The following is a 23386-nucleotide window of genomic DNA, read 5'->3' on the forward strand; positions in this document are numbered from 1 at the left end:
TGTGGATTAATCTAGTTTATTATAAATTTAAAATTTTTGTTCCTGTTAACAACTTTTTCCCTAGTGAATTAAGACTATCTTCAGCCAAAAAAACATGCCTGTTCTTCCCCCTCTTCTGGCTGGACAGCTATTTAAAAAAAAAATCAATTGTAGCTTGATTTACTTGGAATGACAGATTTTCTTCCACCCTGCCCTTGCCTAATATATGCCTTCCTAGACGCATCTTTATCTAATTAAAAATCATCAGTAATGTGCTGCCTATATTATGTAATGTATCTTACATTTTTAGTTAATAGAATGTTTTAAAGTAAACATAAAAGAAATAAAGATTTTAAGTGCCTTATACGTTTTCCAAAAGGGAAGTATACTTACAGCTGCTTCTCCTTTCGGGAGATTTCTTTCTGCAGGTTTTCAGATTTACTCATACATTCTTGTTTGAATTTCTTGTCCTCATTCTCAGCTTCCATTTGAGACTTCTCCGCTTGCTGCAATCTGGTGTAATTCAAATCAACTTTGGGTAAAACTGAGGCTAGAACTAGGGTGTAAAGGGTGAAGAAGACAAATAAAAGAAAAATGGGGAAATAGAAACATTTCTAAATAAAAACAAAGATTGGGGGAAACTCACAAACTCAAACAAGAGAGCCACACAATGCCTAGAAATCTAGTTTCTGGTTTTCACTACACAAAGAAAAGCAGATTAAGTCTTCCAATTTGTTTTTATTTTATGTTCACCATTAATAGATGCCATTAAAGCATAACCATACAGATTTTATAATTCATCTATATCACTTACTGCTCTAACTTTGAGCGTACATACATGTGTTATTGTGGGAGGAATTTTTACAAGAACTGTAGAAGTACAGTAACTACTTTGTCTATACTAATCAATCAATAAGACAGTGTGTGTTGTGCTGGAATGGCTTGAAGCAATTCAGACATGAGCCTGAATACAGAACACTGGAATCAGATAGCAAGAACACAGCTGTAGTAAGACAGCAGAACACACCCTGGAGAGTCTCACTACACTTACAGAATAACCACTAATAAAAAACATTATTAAATATATTTAAATAATGTGTATTAAAAATCATGGTTAAAAATAGCTCCATATGATAAACAAAACAAATAAAACTGAATAAATAACAGAAGTCAGGCTTTCATTTAAGCTCTTTCCTTTTGATTTTCAAGGGATCTTGCATTCCTGTTTCGAATAGCCCTCTCCCCTCACTTATACCTCACCAATGCATCAAGATTTCTCTCTGTTTGACCCTCTCTCCGCCCAAAAAAGATGTGGCTTAAATTTAATTGAAATGTAAACACTAAATCAAAAATTGTATGTTACTCCATATTCAACTGTCTTACTGGGATATACAAGGGAGATTAGAGTAGCCAGTAAAACATCATTCAGAGCCTCATCCCAGTTGAGGTGTCTCATTTTACAATTGCCTCTTTTGTCCCTTCTCAGATCTGCTCTACACCTAAAACTTAGGTTGACCTAGCTACATTGCACTGAGGGGTGTGAAAAAAAAATCACACCCCCAAAAGACATTGTTAAACCAACCTATGCCCCAGTCTAGACACCACTAGGTCAACAGAAGAAGAACACTGCCTCTCACGGAGGTGGATTAATTACAGTGATGGAAAACCCCTTCTGTAGCTGTAGCAAGTGTCTACACTATGGCACTGTTGCAGCACCATAGCTGTGCTGCTGTAGCATCTGTAGTGTACACAAGCCCGCAAAATGTTGAGAGAAAACCGAGTGGTTCTTCTCTCAAGGCTTGGCTTGAATCATCACTTCCCAGTCAGCTGAATGTAGAGTAACGCACAACTCCCAGTTTATCACTGTTAAATGTAAAATTAAATTAAAGCTTTCTTACTGGCCCTGTCTACACTACAACCACAATCATGTTAGGGAGCCTGGCTACTAATGTTTTATAATGTAATATGCATCTACACTGGCCATGTTTGGGAAACTGCCTACCATTGCTGTGCTACCAGTCAACTAATGAGAGGGCTCATGCAGACAGTGCACCAGCATTACTAGACATCTCAGCAGAATTAGATATCACGTTAATAAAAGCTCTAGTTCCCCACCTACGCTCATGCTACCAACAGTGAAGCTGCACAGGTGGGGCAGTTACCAAAAACTGCCAGTTCAGAAATGACAACACACTGGACTTGAACCATGTTATTTTAAAGCATCTGAATTTAGCCCAGGTAGGAAAAACTGTTAGGGTCTACTCTACACTACAATATGTTATAATGAAGTTCCTTGATGTGTTTGTAATTGTAATACAAATAGGGCCAAAGAGGATGGATAGGAGAAGGGAGAATATTGGTGCACAGCAAGGCTAATTCTTGCTGCTATGCCAGAAGGCAGAGAAGGGTGAAAGACTAAATGAAATAGGAAAACTAAAAACACCACTAAGACCCTCTCTGAACTACAGCTGAAACTGCATTAGCACAATTTCCAAGACTAATATGGACAAGGACTTTTTTTTTCTGAGAACCATGCTAGCATCTATAGACTCTTTATCTACACTAGCAGCTTGCAAATTCTATAGCTGTAATTCAAATCCAGTGCAGCTCCACCAGGGTAGCAACTCAGATAAGAGCAGATCCTCAGCTTACAATTTATATACCATCTGAGGATCTACCTGTAAATGTCTGAGTCCTGCCTATGCTACACTTTCTACCAGTGCTACCCCTGCGGGAATTACAGCTACGAAGATTTCTACGTAGATAAGGCCTTCCTGCTTTATAGTCTTTAGTTCTAGTCATATCTTGATTGTATCCATGATACAGTAGCTCTGTAAAAACATCTTACATTCTGCTCTATGCTAGCAGACTGAACTGTATTTTAACTGTGTATAAGAGAGTCCTACAAATACAGAAGTTATTTGGGTTTTGTTTTTGTAAAGTACAGACAGAACCTATGGCACATTTTTATAAGCTGTTTTAGCCAGTTCTCAGGAAAAATACTTCTGTCTACGCTACTCAAGAAAGTGATGCTATCAGCAACCACATTAAAAGACTTGACAGCATGTTTTCTGGTATAGAGAAGCCCTGAAAGTGCAACAACAATAAAAATGTGGGTTTTTTATTAACTGAAAGGGAGGTTCTTTATTTATTTAAGTGCTATAAATAAGGGGTGAGGGAAAACCCTATAACTGGAGGTAAGTGTCAGGGCAATGAGAAATCAAAAATGTAAAGGCAGCTAACATTTTTAAATAAACTTTGTATTTAACATTAAAAAAAGTAAAATGATTAAATAGCATTAGAAAATTCTAGTTTCTGATTGGTCAATAATATTACAGTGATTTTTTTATTCTTTGGGAGGGGAGGAGAGGAGAGGAGAGAAAGGGGTGGAGAGGATTTTATTTCTGAAAACAAAGTCGTTCCAAGCTGTAACATTGTGTCAAAATCACTAGTACTTACTGACCAATTATAATACAGGATTTCCCAATACCATTTAAGATGATAACCATATTTTTTTTAAACCAACTCATACAAATTTTATTCTATCAATAGCCAAGTAGCTTTCAAAATGATATATCTTTGACAAGTTTGTATTGGTGCTGTGCTTCATTGCTGGCACATTTCACAAATGACATTGCAATAGTCCTAGTTTGAGTTAACAGATCTTTGTCACTTCACGTATGTAATGGACAAAATCAAAGACAGATAAAGGTAGTAAAGTTCAAAATGTAAAAATTGGGATAAAGGAAAAAAAGAAAGAAAAAAGAGGAAAAAGGATGTCAATAAAAGAATATTCATGTCACTAAATCTTTTAATATATAATTATGTTTTTAATAAGTAGCTTTAAAAGAAAACAATGGTAAGACACGTCAACACCAACATGACAGGGCTATGAATATGTTACATTTTACAATTAAAAATATTAACGATGCATATAGTCTATTCCATTTAAATAACCGATGCACACAAGTCACATCTTTATATTATGTAACAAATATATAGTAATCACAATATAAACTTACACACTGATATTATATCATTTCATTTTACTAATTCGTGATGTAATACTTATGTGTACATCTTTACACTAAGGGAGTTTCCAAAGCAATTAATGTAAGCTTTGGAATCTTGGCCAGCCAGGGTCCTGATTCAAAACACTTAGCACAGGCTTAACTTTAAGCGCGTGAGCAGTCTTGCTTAAAGTTAACCGTGTGCTTTGGTGGATCAAAGCCTTATTGAATAGCATTAAAATATAACACAGAGGTAATAATGAATCAGAATTCTGAAGTGGCCATCACTGAGCCCGGTAGCTGAAAGAACAACCTTGGATGCAGGCACAGAATGTCAGCTCCAGTGAATGGTGAAAGAGAATTAAGATAAAAAGGCTTGGTTTATGGCTGTATTTTTCCACTCTTATAGTACATAAGAGCGGCCATACTGGGTCTGACCAAAGGTCCATTTAGTCCAGTATCCTGTCTTCCAAAAGCGGCCAATGCCAGCTGCCCCAAAGGGAATGAACAGAACAGGGAATCATCAAGTGAACCATCCCGTCACCCATTCCCAGCTTTTGGCAAACAGAGGCTAGGGACACCATCCCTGTCCGTCCTGGCTAATAGCCATTGATGGACCTATCCTCCATGAACTTATCTAGTTCTTTTTTGAACCCTGTTATAGTCTTGGCCTTCACAACATCAAAAAATAAATCTACCTGTTTGAAGATCAATGGTAAAACACCAGTTGCAGATGATGCTTCTTTAAAACTTCCTACTGAGAGTTACGTTTCAGTGGTAGCTATGTGGGAATGCAGTAAGGGAGGAGGAATGAATGTGGAAAAATAAGTAAAATAGAGATGGATGCTGTACCTTTGTTCCAATTGTTTCATAGTTGCAGTAATTTGATTGGTCTTATCCTCTAGTCGACTAACTATTTCATTCTTTTCTTTCATGGCATCGTCAGAAACCTATATTAAACAGATTAATACTGAAGCAGGTTTTATATTAAACTGTATTTTTGATGCTTTTGTTCATTCTCTTAAGGAAAATATTTGTAATATGGCTTTGGAATATTTGTTTGCTTATGTTTTTTAAACATTCCCATCTAAAAAAAATAAAGCAACATTCAAGAAAAACATCTAATCTATAGAATTTCAATTTTCATTTTATTGGCATTTTACAAGTGTACACTCTATTTAATAATATATATTTTTCAGTTTATTTTTTTTAAATATCTTTTTATGTGTGTCTACTAAAATTCAGTGCTAATTTTTTTTAAATAGCTCATTATATCCATAGCAACAACACCTATAAGCATTAGTTTTAGTTCATGCTGCGGTCTTCTTGGGCCCAATCCTGCAAGGTGGTAGGCACCGATAAGGCCTTAGGTCTGTACCAGAACAACAGCTAAAATTACTTACTATAGTTGAGTACTTTAAATATTCTAACCTTATTTTAACCAGCCTCTGACAACTGTGAACATCCATGCTTCAAGGTCTAAATATAGGTACAGTATTGTCATTAAATCCAGTTAATATCACCACACAAAAGTTTCAAAACACAGATTAAAACAGAAAAACTACAGATCTGACAGACATGCTGCATAAACACCAACAATAATACTGAAGAGCCTATACTGTCTCAGTTTATTTTACTAAAGACAGATCTTTATTCCTGTTCTGCTTTCTACACAAAACATTTAGACGTGGACAGCAGCATCTTGGTCCACACATCTACTCTTTGCATCGTATAATGTAATTTCTCTGTGCACTTTTTCAAGTGGCCATGACTAACTTCTATTCCTGCCTTTGACAACTTGTTCCACACGTTAAAATTATCACAAAGTACTTTCTCTTGAATTTCCTTGGTGTTTGATCATTTCTTACCTGCAGTTTATCCTAGTTGATCTTCACAGTTATAACTCTCAAAGCCCATTTAACCACTTCACTATCCTCCTTTACTTTTTATAATTCCTTCACTGTTCTTTCCAGTATGATCCCCCAAATGGAGCACAAAACTTCAGGTATATCATTCTCCCTATGTACAGTACCATGATGATCACCTGTGTTTCAGTCCTCTATACATCGCAACGATACTTTAAAATGATTTCCATAAAACCTGTGTTATGTGAATGCAGTTAACTTATATAGTTGGATCTATTTATTCTGAAAGAGGAAGAGAGTAAAAGCAGAAAGCTGAGCTAAAAAAGCAGCGACAATAAGCAAAACTAAGAAAACAAGAGTTTAACATATGGATGAAAGACTATCAGCTTTCTGAAGCAAATACTCTTCTATTGCTACACTGTTTCAAATGTCATGAGCAGCATGCGCTATTTCAAAAGTCACACACATCTTACATTTATACTTCAAAGAGGTTTCAACAATTTAAGAATGATCTCTTTTACCTGTAGCTTTTGGTACATTTCTATGTTAATTGCTTTAACTTCATCTAGCTGTTGTCGCAGGCCTATGAGGGTGTCTTGTTTCTCATGAATGTCTTTCTCCAACAACTTCATTGCAAGTTCTATCTCATGTTTCATACTGACTTGGACCATTAGCTCATTCTCTATGTCCTACAATTTGCACAAAAACAATTATACTCTGTTAGGGTTGCCAAGTAATTGCACAAACCCAAACACCCTTGTCCCACCTCCTGCCCTGTGGCCCCGCCCCTTCTCCAAGGTCCCACCCCCCGCTCACTCCATCCTCCTTCCATCTCTCCCACCCTCACTCACTTTCACCAGGCTGGGGTAGGGGGTTCAGGTGTGGGAGGGGATGCGGGTTCTGGGCTGGGGCCGATGGGTTCAGAGTGCGGGAGGCAGCTCAGGGGAGGGGTTGGGGTGCAGGAGGGGGTGCGGACTCCAGCTGGACAGCACTTACCTCCGGCGTCTCCCGGAAGCGGCGGCATGTCCCTGCGGCCTCTAGGCACAGGCAGGGGCAGCCAGGCAGCTCTGCCCCTCCCTTCAGACACCGCCCCCACAGCTCCCATTGGCTGCTGTTCATGACCAAAGATCCCCCGGCCGTCCTTGCCTGCGCCTAGGGGCCGCAGGGACATGCTGCTACTTCCAGGAGCTGCGCCAAGCCAGGGCCAGTAAGGAGCCTGCCTTAGCCCTGCTATGCTGCCCCCGCCAACCAGACTTTTGGCCTATTAAAATCTCCCGGATTGTTTTCAGTAGCAACCGGAAGATTGAGGCTGATTCCTGGAGACTCCTGGCAAATCCGGGCAGGTTGGCAACCCTATACTCTGTCAACACCGATTTTGTAAATAGCTATGCAACGTTTTATCTAGTATTTCTGATGCAAAATTGAGATATGGCACTGCAGGTCCTGCAGTGCTGGATCTTTCACCTTCACAAATCTCTACCTTCTGTGAAACTTGGCAAAACAGATATTGTAAATATTATGTAAACACTGCACTCAGTCATGCATTTGGTGACTTGTGTTCATTTGTTTTTACCTTAATAAAAGCCACCTCATTTTATGAAATATCATTAGCCTAATTTCTTATAAGTGAAATAATATTTTAAGAATAAGAGAGTCAATTTTCTATTTAGAATATTAAAAAGTCAAAAAAATAAGTATTTCTACTTTTGGAAAAAACATTTAATGCATGTATTTAGGAAACCTATTCAAAATACTGATGTAGCTAAATATTTGAAATTAACATAGCTGCTAAAATCCAACACATTACTCATACAAAAATCAGTATTCTTCCTAACTATGCTTAGAGACACGACTGTTAAAGAAATACTAATATAATGGCTCCAAGTTTTCAAAAACTTGAAACAACATTTTCATGAGGTTAGAGAAACAGTGTGGTAGATTACTAGCAGCACACATCCCCTGGAAAAAAATGTAAAGCTAGAAATAGTCAAAGTAATGTATTAAAGAGACACTAAATGTTAATCTTGTCAAGGTTTACATAGCACATTTTAAATACACTCACTTGTCGTAATTGTGATTCTTCTCGAAGTTGTCTGCGTGCTTCATTGTACATTTCATCCAGACCCTGTCTGGAGTGTCTGTATGTTTGAAGCTCTGCCTCAACATCCACTTTGGTTACCTATGCAGAAATTACAGATGTATCTGGTTTTCATTACAAATATAACAATTGTTATAATTAAATGTAACAAATTTGTGGAGAGAAAAGTTGCTTAAATTCACAATGGACTACGTAAGCACAATACACCCACTAAACCAATAGGATCCAAGATTGTCTACATTATGGATTAATCACTTTTAAATTGAGAATTACATTTTAGCTTAAAAATGTAAACCTTGCAAAATGAAATGAACTTCTTGCAGACGTGTGATTCAGCAAGTTACTTATGCACATGCCTAATCTTTAAGCATATGAGTAATCCCATGAACCGGAAGGAGACAACTCACATGCTGAAAATTAGGCGTGTGCTTAAATATGTTGCTGAATTGAGGCCTGGAAGAGTAATTTTTGGTACATTATTTCACCGGGTCGCTGAGTAACTCCAGAGGCATTTAATTCACCCAGTTATTTAAATATCACTGATATTGGGTTCTCCAGGTTATCCAGAAATATTTTTCAATAACTGAATCTAAAATTATTCATAATGTACAATATCCCAGTCCAACACATAAATTATTTTCTGACAAGGTTTACAGTAAAATATTACATTAACCACTGCAAACAGAAAGTTGTATAATCTCAAAGATGAATGCAAAATGTAAGAAAAAACCTCAAAATTTGTTTAGAATAATAATCTAGATTGATTCCTACAATATTTAGATAAGCTTTATCATAAGTCATAAATGTAACAAATCACACAGGCCTATTCCTCACATAAAATTGTTTTATGGCAGTCCAACTATTTGCTGAGATACAGTTGCCAACATAAAACATTCAAATGACAAGAAGCCAGGTAACATTTAATTATATTGAATTCACATACCTCTAGGTGATGCTGTGTTTTCATTAAAATCAGTGTGTTTTCACTTCTTAACTGATGATTTTCTTCCTGAAGTTTAATTATATTGTTTTTTGCTATTGCTAACTAAAAGGGAAAAAAGAGAGAAAGTGTATGACTATTTTTCCGAACACTAAGAAACAAAACAAAATTATTCTACTGTATACATAGCTAACATTACTGCATACTTTAGTCTCAGTGTGCTGAATAAGATATCTATTTTGTGTGCATGCACAACTACCATTTATAGTCGGAGTTACATACTGAGGTGAGAATAAATCTAAATTGGGACCATCTTTTTTATTCTACATCTCTTGTACAGAGGAATAGCTTTTCAGTGATACTCTATTCTAGCTACAGGATACATACTCCCTTTTTTCCCCTTGTTAAAGTTCTTACATATACACTTCAATTTAAATGGATATATTTTCTGTTTTAAAGAAGTTTCTCAACATGAATCTCCAGGTATACTGTATGCAGCACTATGTAGCATCTTACAGAAGCAAATTTCCTGGGTAAGGAAGGATAAATCTGGGACACTGAGGACTAGGAAAGTCCTACAGTGTGACAGAATAAAGAAAGGCCTCAGCAGAGTATTTCAGGGCCCTTTAACTTAATCCTGGGAGTTAGGCAGAAGGCTTGTCAGAAGGCGTAGACTATGGTGAGAGAAAAGAGGATTTGTAAGGGATTGTGCGAAACATGGGGCAGGGGTGAGGGGCAGTATACATGCTGTTCATTGTCTGGATTTGTTCACATCCAGAATAAACTAACAGCCCCCTCAACTGCTAAATGTAGAAATATCATTTTTCCCCCCATTTCTCTTTCAGGGCAGGTAAAAAATAAGGGGAAAAACTCATCTCCTCCTCCTAATCCCAAATATGTTGTTATCTACTTCAAGTATTAAGACATTGGAAAGTACAGGATGTTTTAAAAAAAAAACCAACAATCCAAACAACCTGGCACAGAGAGGCAGACAAACCTATACCTGCATATTGTGAATGAGCTTTTAGAAAGAGCCCTTTGGCTTGAGCTGAGACAATTATACATTGTCCGCTCAACTAGATCTAGTTCGCCTGTGGATTGGCAGTCTGAAGGAATGCCTTTACTCAGTGGTCTCCACAAAATGGAACTGACAGCAACTCCGAGCACATTTAAGATAGGGTTCTTCTGTACACTCTTAAACCCTGCTGTGAAATTGCAATGTTTTACAGCATTTTGCTAATCCAATAGTCAACTGGGATAAAGCTGAACACAGGTCCCAGCAACCTTTGTGTTATTTCTTCAGACTGAGTCAAATGTAGCTGAATATATTAGGCAGTGTTTCAACACAGTTAATTAGACTGTACTTGTAGAGGGAGGAAAAAAGGAAACGTTCACCACTGGTTAAAAAACACATTACTAAGAAACAATACCTCTTCAATTAGTTTAGTGTTTGACTTCTCTAATGAATCAACTCTTGCATGAAGGCTGCTGACTGTGCTACTGAAAGTAATAAAGAAATCAATATTCAGTGTTACACCAAAACTCATACAAACAAACACAAAAAGTTTTATGCCAAGCACTAAGTTTATTGGCAACAGCCAACAGAACTGCACTGATCATTGCAGTTGGAAATTATTTCTAAAAATGTTACAGATTATCTTCCTTTAATGAATACTTATGTGACACACACTCCTCCCTGCAACTTCAGTCACTGTTGACAACACCATCATTATCCCTGCCACCCAAGCCCATGATTTGGGTGTCATCTTTGACTCCTGCTCCCTCATCCTTTGCAACCACACAGCGTCCAAATTTTGTTGCTTTGTTCTCAATAAGTTTTCCAAAGCTCTGTTTTTACTTTTTTTCCCATACAATTAAAACTCTTGTCCAGATTCTCAGCACTTCCCCATCTTAACTACTGCATACTGCTCCTCCCTGGACTCCATTCGCCCTTAAGGTCCATTCAAAACACAGCTACTAAAATCATTTTCCTTCTCCATCATTCTATTCATTTCATTTCCCCTTTGAAATCCCTCCTCTAACCCTCCTTTTCCCACCACATTATTTTCAAGCTTTTTTGTTCTTATCTTTAAGGCCGTTCACAGCTGTGTCCCTTCCTACTTATCTGCTCATCTCTTACATAGCTTCTCCCTCCCACCAAGCCTCCTTCACTGTCTGACTGCCAATTTCTCGCACAAGCATCTTCCAGGCTGACTTTTATGCATTGAACAATCCCAAACGTAGTCTGTAAAGACATGTGCTCTTTCCTCCAAACCTACTTTTACTATGATGCCTATAGAAGGCTCCCGACTGATAATCAATGGCTAGATGGAGAGGATTAATGTGATTGATTGTTATTTATGTGTGCGTGGGAACAGCTAGTTTGTGGGGTGTTCAGTACAGAAAGGGACATGTGCATGTATGTATACTTTTTTTTTTAAAATGTCTTGACATCATCAAGTTATAAACATGGGCAACCTATCTATCCACTTGATCTTATTGCAGCAATTATACTCACTCCCCCTCCTCCACTTTCATTTGTTACATCCCATTTGTTGTCTCATACCTCCTATTAGAGAATTCATCGGTGTCTCTACAGTGTTTAGTAGACTGGGGCCCCAATATTAATTGGGGCATCTTGTTGGGGAGGCAAACAGATGGCTGAGAAGGAATTTTCCCTTACTGCCAGATTGGTCTAGGCGAGGTGGGTTTTTCACCTTCTCCACAGCAAGCTGGGGATCTACTGGGGTAATAAAGGGGGGGTTAGGCCCTAAAGTTGCAACTCGTTCTGGAACCTTGTGGTAGATGTCGGGAATGGATATGGATCTGATAAAAAATGGATGGGTAAAGGATTTAAAGGAGGCATGCTTTAAAGGTGAGTGGGACAGGGGGGGAATGGGGCTCCTACAACTCGCATGGTAGAGAGTCAAATCCCCTCTTCTTTACAGCCCCCTTAACACTCATCTAGACGGGGCAGTGGAGGGTCCCAGCAGTGGGATGGCAAAGAGGGAGGGATGGCGATAGCCCCCGAGTATAAGGAAATGATCATGGAATTACCTGCACTGTATAATTGTATCTGCAGGGTAGTCCCAGATATTTTAAGAATAAAGTTAAAGCCTAATTAAACCCAAATCCTGTGTCTCCTGTCGTTCTGGCATAGCTGGACAATGAAAGTCCTAAGCTTTACATAGCAACACTCTGCTGGGGGATTTCAGCAGTGGAAGAATGGTATTTCCCAAGATCAAAACAGAGGCTCGTCTCAAGTCCCAGTAGGTTCTGCTCTTAAAAGTAAAGATTTAATAAAAGTAGTTATTGATAGTACATTATATGTGATATGGATATTTCACATCAAATGTTGATGAAAATAAAATATAATCTGAAATTCTTTTACCCTCCTTTGATTTTGTACGGTAAAATGCTAAAGCTGCTACCAGCAGAAATGATCCTTAATCCATTTTTTTCCACTTATCAAAAAAATATTACTTTCCATCATATTCCATACTTTAGCCTCTGCTGTACCTAATACTGGAAACCTGAACTCGTCAATCATGTGGGAATCAGTTCCTGAGAAAGTTGCTCTCTCTGTTTTACCACATGCTTCATTCACTACTTAAATTCCATCTACTTTTCCTAAAAAGAAGCAGCATATTCCCAGGCCTTCAAATCAGGTTCTATCCAAATACCAATTTTATGTGCATTAAAAAAAGCTATCACCTTGGTACTAAGTACCACTTACACTGGCTACTTGTTGGGAAACTCTCTTTCTAGATCTCCAGTGTACACAGTTATGGTCAGGGTCCATCAAACCATTCATAGAATCATAGGAGTGGAAGGGACCTCGAGAGGTCATCTAGTCCAGTCCCCTGGACTCATGGCAGGACTAAGTATTACCTAGACCATTCCTGACACGTGTTTGTCTAACCTCCTCTTAAAAAATCTCCAATGACGGAGATTCCAGAACATCCCTAGGCAATTTATTCCAGTGCTTAACCACTCTGACAGTTAAGACGTTTTTTTCTAATGTCCAACCTAAACCTCCCTAGCAGCAATTTAAGCCCATTGCTTCTTGTCCTATCCTCAGACTTTAAGAACAACAATTTTTCTTCCTCCTCCTTGTAACAACCTTTTACATACTTGAAAACTGTTATCATGTCCCCTTTCAGTCTTCTCTTTCCCAGACTAAACAAACCCAATTTTTTCAATCTTCCCTCATAGGTCATGTTTTCTAGACCTTTAATCATTTTTGTTGCTCTTCTTCTATTCAGACTTGATCCTCAACATTACAGCCACAACCACAGTGCCATGGAGTTTGGCGTGAGAAATAGCTTATGGCAAAGGTTCTCGAACTGTGGTCTGCAAGCTCCATTCAGGTGGTCCATGGATAGTTCCCTCTAAGGTGTGGGCCTGGGCAGTGCCTGGAGAGACCCCCCCTCCTTCCCAGCCCCAGCTCGGGGGCTGCCGCAGCGAGGGAGAGAAGGCACATCCATCGAATTAGAAAGGTAAGACTATTGATATTAAAATATGAGTGGTGTGCTTTTATTTGTAGAACAAAAAAACAATTCTTATTAAGGTTTTTTTTATATAACGCTTTTATCCAAAGTGCTTTACAATAGTTAGCTAACGGTACAAACAACATTTGGAAAGATCATTAAGTGGTCCGCCGAGACCCTCAGCAATTTTCAAGTGGTCCGCGAAAAAAAAATTAGAGAACCACTGGTTAATGGAATCCTTGAGGAATCATAATTTGCTCATGTTGCTAGGGTGGAATGTTGATGTGGTCACACATCGTATGCTGTAAGGCCAAAGATCTTCTGGAGAGGCACAGTCGACAAACTGACATTTGACTCCTCTCCTCCAGTCTCCCCAGGAGAGAATATATGTCTGGCAATTCCTCTCCATCCTCAGACTAAGTAGAAAGAATTTTTAATCTTTTCCCCTGAACTTTACTCCTGCCAAGGTTATGATATAGGAGCAGAGGGAGAAAGATGTGTTTTAACCTGGAGGAAGTCTGGACTGATACACATACCCCAAGAAATACTTACTTTAGTTGTCTGTTCAGTTCCTCTACATAATTCTTTTGATCCAAAATTGCAGCAATCTGGACATTTCTAAAGAGAGAAGGCAATTAATTTTTAGCAAGCGATTTGTCTATACATTCAAAAACAAAGATCCATCTTCTATAAGCATATGAAAATATACATATTAAAAATTCTATGAAAATACATGGAAGTGGCTTAATTTTATTACAAAAAAACAAAACAATCTCTACAATCATGTAGTAATAAGTACCATGTGACAAAAACTGATACTGCATTATTGCAAATAAATGTAAATTTATATTTAAAATTTGTGAGCAAGTGTAAACTTAAAGAAAATAGCCCATTTTAAAATCAACTAATTGGTTGAAGGAACATGGTCCAGTGGATTAGACACAAAACTATTATGCACAAAATTGCAGAAAACTGCTTAGTGCATTTTAGAAATCTAAACAAATAAAATAAATATACTAAATATTAAAGATGTTCAACAAATAATTTAACTTAATATGTAAAATCCAAGGTGTTTTGACAGAACATACCTTTCTTTACTCCCAATATCATCTTCATTCTTTAAATACATAGAGAAATCAATCACACCAACCTAGAATGAATAATGGTGGAATAAAAATGTGTCGTTATTCATGCCTTTATACGTATTTAACTACCAAAACCTCGGTTAGTCCAACTTCTCTAAGGGTGATCCAGCCTTGACATACTTTCTTGGAGTATGCAAATATGAATGCTAACATTTTTTGCAGTTGATCTTTATTTTAAGAAATTATTTGAAAAACAAAAACGTCTTAAATTTTCTGTTTTAACAGATACAATCAGTTTAGGATCATATAAGCTTAGGAGCATAATGAAAACATGCAATAAATCCTTTTTGGTTCTTGGAGAAACAAGCTTATTATATTTGAGTGGGTTCATCCAAGGAGTAGTAGGAAAAAAATTATTTTTATCTCTTTATTGGAACTCTGTTAAATCCATGGCAATCCTACTCATTCTAAGTAAATAGATTTTAACACTTCTTCCACTACACTTTTGTTCTCCCTTTATTCAGTTCCACAGTATTTCTTGCCAAACTGCATGACTTTCCATCCTCATTGATTCCCATAACCACAATTCCAACCCGCTTATACACAACCTTTACCTTCCTTTAAGACCCCATCATATCCTGCTCCCAATCAGCACAAGATTCTGCCAAGTTTTTCAAAAAGAAAACATACAAGATCTATGGCTTCCCTTCCACTCTTTCCCCACCTCTTTGCACAACTTTTCCTCCTCCAACACTGTCACAAATGCTTAGCTTTCTGTCGATAACTCTTCAAACCTGTCCTGTTGGATACTGTCCGATCCTGGCTACTGACCTCCCTTACCTTCACGCTCATGCTCTCTGACTGCCTGTTTACAGCACAATGCATGGATGATCTGACCTTCACCATCCTTGCAAAACAAACAACTTTTGTCCCACTTGCCTAACTACTGCTTCATCTCCCTTATTCCCTTCACCTCAAAAGGCTGGGTTATTCATCTTGTAGTAAAACTAGAGTTCTTCGAGATATGTTGTCCCTATATGTAGCGCACATCAGGTTGAGCATGCGCTCCACACACCCAGGACCACAGACTTCTCCCTTGAAGTGTCCATCTGGTCTGTACATGTGCCCTCACTCTCCTCATGTTCTGCACCGAGGGAATAAAGGGGGCTTCCAGGCCACAGTCATCTTAATTCCTTTTCTACCACCAGTTCCCAGTAAGAGACCAGGTAGCAGGGAAGGGAGGGCAGGTGGTGCACTATACATAGGTATAACACATCTCAAAGAACTCAAGTTACTACAAGGTAACCCATTCTTCTGTCCCTGTGTAGTGCACTTCAGGTGATTCACAAGCAGTGCCTGAAGTCCTGTAATACAACAAACTACAGAACTACCCTGCCCAAAAGAAACATCAGAGGCGGCTGCTTGCATCAGCAGCTAATGTCTAGCAAAAGAGCGTACAGAACTCAAAAGTTGCTTCTCTCTAGATGGGTGTAAGAGGGATGTCACTCTCAGGGAAGCTACCAGTGTTGCCTCAGCTCTCACTGAATGTGCTCTCACAGTGCCTTCAGGGGGCTTACTGTTCATCTCATAGTAGAGTAGGATGAATCCCAAGATCCATTTTGACAGCCCCTGGGAGGAAATGGTCCCTTCTCCTTTCCTTCATTCCACAAATTATACGAAGAGCCTAGGAGACAGTCAAAATGATTTTGTCCTTTGCAGGTAAAAGGCAAGAGTCCTACACACATCCAGGGAGTGCCATGCCACTTCTCTGTTAGAGAAAGGCTTAGGCTAGAATACCGGTAAACGGAAGCTTTGATTAATGCCTTCTGGGTGAACTTTGAATGCAGTGTCATGGATACCATATTCTTAATTGTACTGAGAGGTCCTGCCATGAGCACCCCTAACTCCAACTCTTCTGGCCAATGTGATAGTGACCAAAAACACTACCTTCATAGAGATATGTATCAGAGAGCAAGATGCTAGAGGCTTCAACAGTGATTTAGTGAGGATTGATAAAACAAAGTTCATGTCCCAGTTTAGCCACCAAAGGGAAGGTTCTAGTCATACCCTTCAAGAAGTGGGAAAAGACTAGGTGCGGGGGAAAAAAGAATATTTGATGACTGGTGAATTAAATGCATTGATGGCTGCCAAGGTAGCCCAATGGAACTAATAGACCGCCCCGAGGATTTTAAGGGTAGAAGGTAGTACAACATGTCCAGAATCTGTGCTCATAAAGAGGAAATTCCTCATTGGTCACACCAAAACATAAATCTTTTCCACTTGCTTCATAATGTAGCCAATAGAGATAGCTTAGCCTTTTATTTAGCAGCAATGCAAGGAACCTACAGGCTTGCATACTGTAAGACATTGGCTTAAACAGGTTAGCATAAGTGAAGCAGGCCTACGACCCTTAGCATAGATAACATGGCCTAGATTTTGGGGAACTGGTAATAGTTTGCTTACAAGGAGAGTTGGTACATAATGTTACCAGGCAAACACAGGAATACTGAACTGATATTAGGCTTGGTTATTTTAGAATAAAATCATTGGCAGATGTTTATCCACAACAGTTGATGTATACGGTAACGAGCTAAAAGGCATTATTATGCTAACCTACAGGATAAAGGCATCCCAATATTATTAGGTGAGAAAGTTAGATATGGATATGGGAGGCTGGGTATCCAAATGAATATTCATGATAGACCCCAGACCCCGTAAAAGGCAACACTACCATGTAACGGGGGCTAGCTTTCCATCATTTACCCTTCACTCTTCATCGTTATTATCACCGACCTTTGGGCATTAGGGGTCTGGACCATCGGACTCATTTGGCATGCCAGGGACAGAGCTGGTTCTTTGTCTCTAACCACCAGATCCCCAAAGAAGGGTAAGTATACGAGCATATGCAAGGAATGATACCAAAGATATCTCTAATGCTATAATACTGCTATTTGTTTATGTGGTTTGGAGCTTTCTTGTCTTTACTGATTGTGTTAACAAAAGTGGCTAAGGCTTTGCTTTGCCTTCAGTGTGTCTTTGCCATATACTCTGGGGTTCCCCACAAGATATTGAACTTCTTAGTTTTAATTCTGTTGTTTCTGATTCTGGGATAGAACCCTTTTACTCCCAGTTCATTAAATTATTATCAATTGGCAACCAATGCAATTATTAATTTTTAAAGAATCAGGCACAATAACAATTCCTGGTAGAGTCCTTTCTACTTCTGCTCAGGATGGTCTGGACATAAACTGAGTACGCATTTTCTATTTCTGACATCCATCCAAATACCATGCCCTCAGAGAAGCGTGACTGGGTTGGGGAGGTAAGTCCTTTCCTTGTATTATTCATAGATTCTAGGGTCAGAAGGGACCGTTGTGATCATCCAGTCTGACCTTCTGTCTAGCACAGGCCATTGAACTTCCCAAAATAATTCCTACAGCACCTCTTTGAGAAATCTTGATTTAAAAATTGTTAGTGCTGGAGAATCCACCACAACCCTTGGTAAATTGTTCCACTGGTTAATTACTCTCACTGCTAAAAATGTATTCCTTATTTCCCACCTGAATTCACCTAGCTTCAACTTCCAGCCATTGGACTGTTATACCTTGCTCTGCTAGACTGAAGTGCTCCTTATTAACTATTTGTTCCGCACATATATATTTACAGACTATAAGTAAGTCACATTCTTCTCTTTGTTAAGCTAAACAGACAGCGCTCCTTGGATCTGTCACTATAAGGTATGTTTTTCTAATCCTTTAACGATTCTTGTGACTGTTCTCTGTACCCTCTCCCATGTATTAACATCCTTCTTGAATTGTGGGCACCACAACTGGATACAATATTCCAGCAGTGGTTGCACCAGTTCCAAAATCAGAGGTAAAATAACGACATCTCTACTCCTACTTGAGATTCCCCTATTTATGCATCCCAGGATCACATTAGCTCTTTCAGCCACAGCATCACACTGGGAGCTTGTGTTCAGCTGATTATTCACCACCACCCTCAAACCTTTTTCAGGGACACTGCTTCCCAGGATAAAGTCCCCCATCCTATAAGTATAACCTACATTCTCTTCTCAGATGTATACATTTACATGTAGCCATATTAAAACACACGGCTTACTCAAGCCCAGTTTACCAAGCGATCTAGACTGCTCTGAATCAGTGACTTGTCCTCTTCAATACTCCCAATTTTTGGGTCATCTGAAAACTTTATCAGTGGTGATTTTATGTTTTCTTCCAGGCACTGATAAAGATGTTAAATAGTGCAGGGCCAAAAACCAAACCATGCGGAACCCCACTGGAAACAGACCCACTCAATGATAATTCTCTATTTACAATTACATTTTGAGACCTATCAGTTAGCTTGTTTTAATCCATTCAATGTATGCCATGTTAATTTTATATAATTCTAATTTTTTAATCAAAATGAGGCTGTTCTAGATTTGATTTTCACAAATAGGGAGGAACTGATTGAGAATCTGAAAGTGGAAGGCAGCTTGGGTTAAAGTGATTGTAGCAGGGCCCCCTTTGCTCTGCTTCTGCTGCATTCACAAATCACTCGGACCCTAGGACTTAGCAATCACCGGTGCAGTTTATTTACAGCATGCACTCCCACCACCTTCTCACCACATACAGCTTGGGTTTTCAGCCTTAAGGACTTCTCAGCTTCTGTACCCAGGAGGGAAGAGCTATAGCTCTCCTTCCACTCTTTGGCTTCCCCCTTACTTACTTCTTCTGGGCCTATATGTAGTCCCAGACTAATTAGACTGGCAACTCTTTACCATTCACTAATCAGGTGCAGGTTTCCGTAGCCAGCTCCAATTTACCTCCCTAAATGAAACTCAAAGAAGAGTCCTACAAAAAGCGGAAATTAGGTCAAATTACAACGGATGAATATAAACAAATAACAAAAGTATGTAGGGACAAAATTAGAAAGGCCAAGGCACAAACGAGAGTAAACTAACTACAGACATAAAGGGCCACAAGAAAACATTCTACAAATACATCAGAAGCAAGAGGAAGACCAAGGACAGGCTTGGCCCATTACTCAAATGATAAGGGGGGAGGGGAAGAGTACCAGAAAATGTGGAAATGGCAGAAGTGCTAAATGACTTTTTTGTTGCAGTTTTCACCAAAAAGGTTAGTGGCGATTGGACATCTAACACAGTGAATGCCAGTGAAAATGAGGTAGGATCAGAGGCCAAAATAAGGAAAGAACAAATTAAAAATTACTTGGACAAGTTAGATGTCTTCAAATCACCAGGGCCTGATGAAATACAAATTAGAATACTCAAGGAGCTGACTGAGGAGATATCTGAACCATTAGCAATTATCTCTGAAAAGTCATGAAAGACAGGAGAGATTCCAGAGGACTGGAAAAGGGCAAATATCGTGTCCATGTATAAAAAGAGGAATAAAGACAACCTGGCGAATTACAGACCAGTCAGCTTAACTTCTGTTCCTGGAAGATAATGGAGCACATAATTAAGCAATCAATTTGCAGACCTCTAGAAGATAATATGATAAGTAACAATCAGCATGGATTTGTCAAGAACAAATTGTGTCAAACCAATCTAATAGCTTTCTCTGGTATCAAGACTTGAGGATGGGGAGAAGCGGTAGATGTGGTAGAATAGATCTTGACTTCAGTAAGTCTTTTGATGCTGTTTTGCATGACCTTCTCAAAAACAAACTAGGAAAAATACAGCCTAGATGGAGCAACTATAAGGTGGGTGCATAACTGTCTGGAACACCATTCCCAGAGAGTAGTTATCAGTGGTTCACAGTCCAGCTGGAGGGGCATATCAAGTGGGGTCCCACAGGAATAGGTTCTGGGTCCAGTTCTGTTCAATATCTTCATCAATGATTTAGATAATGGCTAATACATCCCAGAATGTTTGCTTCTTTTCTGCCACAGTATTACACTGTTGAGTCATATTTAGCTTGTTTTGATCCACTATAATCTCCAGATTCCTTTCTACAGTACTCCTTCCTAGGTAGTCATTTCCCATTTTGTATGCATACAACTGATTATTCTTTCCTAAGTGAAGTATTTTGCATTTATCCTTATTAAATTTCATCCTATTTACTTCAGACCATTTCTCCAGTTTGTCCAGATCATTTTTAATTTTAATCCCATCCTCCAAAGCACTTGCAAACTCTCCCAGCTTGGTATCCTCAGCAAACTTTATAAGCATACTCTCTCTGCCATTATCTAAATCATTAATTACAGATGCGTAAACACCCAGCAAATGAAGCGTGGCTCAAGAGTCTTTCAGCAAGTGGAGAGACTCACCAGTTTTCACACTGAACAGTTTTTACCACTCAAACAGATGGTCTTCTGCCATACTTTCAACCTCCTACTGGACTCCCGAGGAGGAAAGCCACAACAAGTGAGTGTCTCATTAATACCACAGCAGTCACCATGGACCTTGTCACCACATCTGCCACATCTAAGGCTGGAGGGCCAATCTCATCATCAGCTTTCCCTCACCAGTCAGAGCCTCGAATTCATTTTGAATGTCCTTAACGGCAAAGCCAACTAGTTTGCCATAGACGGTAAAATCATACTTGGCCATCAACGCTCAGCAGTCTGAGACTTGAAAGACCAAGGAATACACTTTTTTCCCAATGAGATCAAGTCTCTTCACTTCTTTCTCATGTGGCCCTACCAAATTTACAGCCATGAAAAATGCATCGCGGACCGTGAAATCTGGTTTCCCCCATGAAATCTGGTCTTTTGTGTGGTTTTATCCTATATTATACCAATTTTTGGGGGGAGAGACCACGGTTTCTCAAATTGGAGTCCTGACCCAAAAGGGAGTTGCAGGGGGTGAGGAGTCACAAGGTTATGGGGGGGGGGTGTCTCCACAGTATTGCCACCCTTACTTTTGCGCTGCCTTCAGAACTGGATGGCTGGAGAGTGGTGGCTGACGGCCAGGCGCCCAGCTCTGAAGGCAGCGCCCCGCCAGCAGCAGCACAGACATAAGGGTGGCAATACCATCCCATATGCCACCCTTACTTTCTTCATTGCTGTCTTCAGAGCAGGGCAGCCGGAGAGTGGTGGCTTCTGACTGAGGGCCCAGCTCTGCAGGCAGCAGCACAGAAGTAAGAGTGGCAATATCATACCATGCCATCCTTATTGCTGCGCTGCTCCTGATGGCAGCTCTGCCTTCAGAGCTGGGCTCCTGGCCAGCAGCCACCACTCTCTGGCCACCCATCTCTGAAAGCAGCGCAGAAGTAAGGGTAGCAATACCACAACGTACACACACACACCCCAACTCCTTTTTGGGTCAGGATCCCTCGAATTACAACACCATGAAATTTCAAAATGAAATAGCTGAATTAATGAAATTTACTATTTTTAAAATCCTATGACTGTGAAACTGACCAAAATGGACCATGAATTTGGAAGAGCCCTAAGTATTGGTTACAACTTACAGATACTGCACCTGGAAGGGATGTGGGTTTCTCCCTGGCAGTACAGAGAGGTGTCATGGTAATCTGTAACCAGGAGGGCTTGTGGTATTTGATGCAGCTTTTAAATCTGGGGATTCTTGTCATACTCTCCTGAAACCATAGGAAGACCAAGGCTGGAGGAAGGGAGGGAACGTCTGTGTCAGTTACAGAGATCGCTTCCAACCCAGGGGAGAGATCGCAAACTATGGAAATATTTTTTTGTATAGTTAGGGAACCAAACCCCTAAAAACTAACTAATTATAAGAAACTTTTTAAAACTATTTGGAGAGAACCTGAAGAAACCAGCAAAAATACCATACCTCCATTTTAAAGCACAAACAGTAAGAAGAAACTAAAACGGTAGTGGTCTGACTGCCCTATTTATCTCCTTGGTGCGAAGCACAAGGAATGCGAGGGCATATGCGCAGACCAGTGGACATTGCTAGGGAAGAAACGTCTCTGGTCTGGATGCAAGGAGCACATGCACAATCTGAAGTGCACCACAAATAGGGACAATCCGAAAAAAAAGAAATAATTGAACAGGCAATTTACAATTGTTCCCTTGAGTTCCTCTCCCTTGACTCCATCCTTAATTCCCTCCACCAAGACTTCTTCCCTCCTCTCTTCACCAAGGTCTCTAGCAACCTCTTCATGGCCATATCTCAGGGCCCCTAGTCCACCTTCATCCTCTGATCTCTCTGCTACTTTTAAAACTGAGAATAAATGATTTCTTGAAATCTTGCCCTCCTCTGGCGTTCACAACACTGTTCTCTCTTAGGGTATGTCTACACTATGAAATTAGGTTGAATTTATAGAAGTCGATTTTTTAGAAAGCGATTTTATACAGTCGATTGCGTGTGTCCCCACTAAGCGCATTAAGTCGGCAGAGTGCGTCCACAGTACCGAGGCTAGCATCAACTTTAGGAGCATTGCACTGTGGGTAGCTATCCCACAGTTCCCGCCGCCCATTGGAATTCTGGGTTAAGCTCCCAATGCCTGGTGGGGCAAAAACATTGCCACAGGTGGTTTTGGGTACATGTCATCAGTCGCCCCTCCCTCCATGAAAGCAACAGCAGAGAATTGCTTCGCGCATTTTTTCCATGCAGGCGCCATACTGCTTTCAGCAGACAGTGCAGTAAGACTGCTAACCGTCGTCATCGAATGACCACTTCCGCTGCCACTCTGCTCTCCTGATACTATGAATCAACCTCACAGGTCCTCTATATGACCGTCATCATCCACCACTTCCGGTGCCACTCTGCTCTCCTGATGGTCTCGCAGGGCCGCTTCTGCTGCAACTCAGCTCGGCTGCTCTTGTCTCGTCATAACACGGCAAGTGTGCAGCCTGCTCAGCTGTTGGGTCCTGGCAGCAGACAGTGCAGTAGGTCTGCAAAACTGGTCATCCAACCACCGCTTCCCCTGCAACTCTGCTCTCCTGCAGATGCCATACCATGGCAAG

At 39.7% G+C, this 23386-nt stretch overlaps 1 protein-coding gene across 7 annotated transcripts in view; it reads right to left on the minus strand.

Annotated features, from left to right (window-relative positions):
* The window catches only part of RUFY2 (RUN and FYVE domain containing 2), a 64232-nt gene that overhangs the window by 21343 nt on the left and 19503 nt on the right, over window positions 1-23386 (minus strand). For 5 of the 7 annotated variants that reach the window (XR_012159993.1, XM_073353473.1, XM_073353471.1 and 2 more), the window contains exons 6-13: window positions 14471-14532; window positions 13935-14000; window positions 10323-10392; window positions 8896-8997; window positions 7917-8033; window positions 6376-6543; window positions 4842-4939; window positions 373-492 (exon numbers count right to left, since the gene is read on the minus strand). Coding sequence is in view for 6 of the 7 variants with exons in the window: in XM_073353473.1 (XP_073209574.1) it covers window positions 373-492; window positions 4842-4939; window positions 6376-6543; window positions 7917-8033; window positions 8896-8997; window positions 10323-10392; window positions 13935-14000; window positions 14471-14532 (803 nt within the window). In the remaining variant the exon portion in view is untranslated. Of the gene's footprint in view, window positions 1-372; window positions 493-697; window positions 3652-4841; window positions 4940-6375; window positions 6544-7916; window positions 8034-8895; window positions 8998-10322; window positions 10393-13934; window positions 14001-14470; window positions 14533-23386 lie in introns of those variants that run through there. The other 2 variants (XM_073353472.1, XM_073353476.1) reach the window with 2 other exon arrangements.

This window comes from Lepidochelys kempii, chromosome 7, assembly GCF_965140265.1.
Source record: "Lepidochelys kempii isolate rLepKem1 chromosome 7, rLepKem1.hap2, whole genome shotgun sequence".
Classification (NCBI taxonomy): domain Eukaryota; kingdom Metazoa; phylum Chordata; order Testudines; family Cheloniidae; genus Lepidochelys; species Lepidochelys kempii.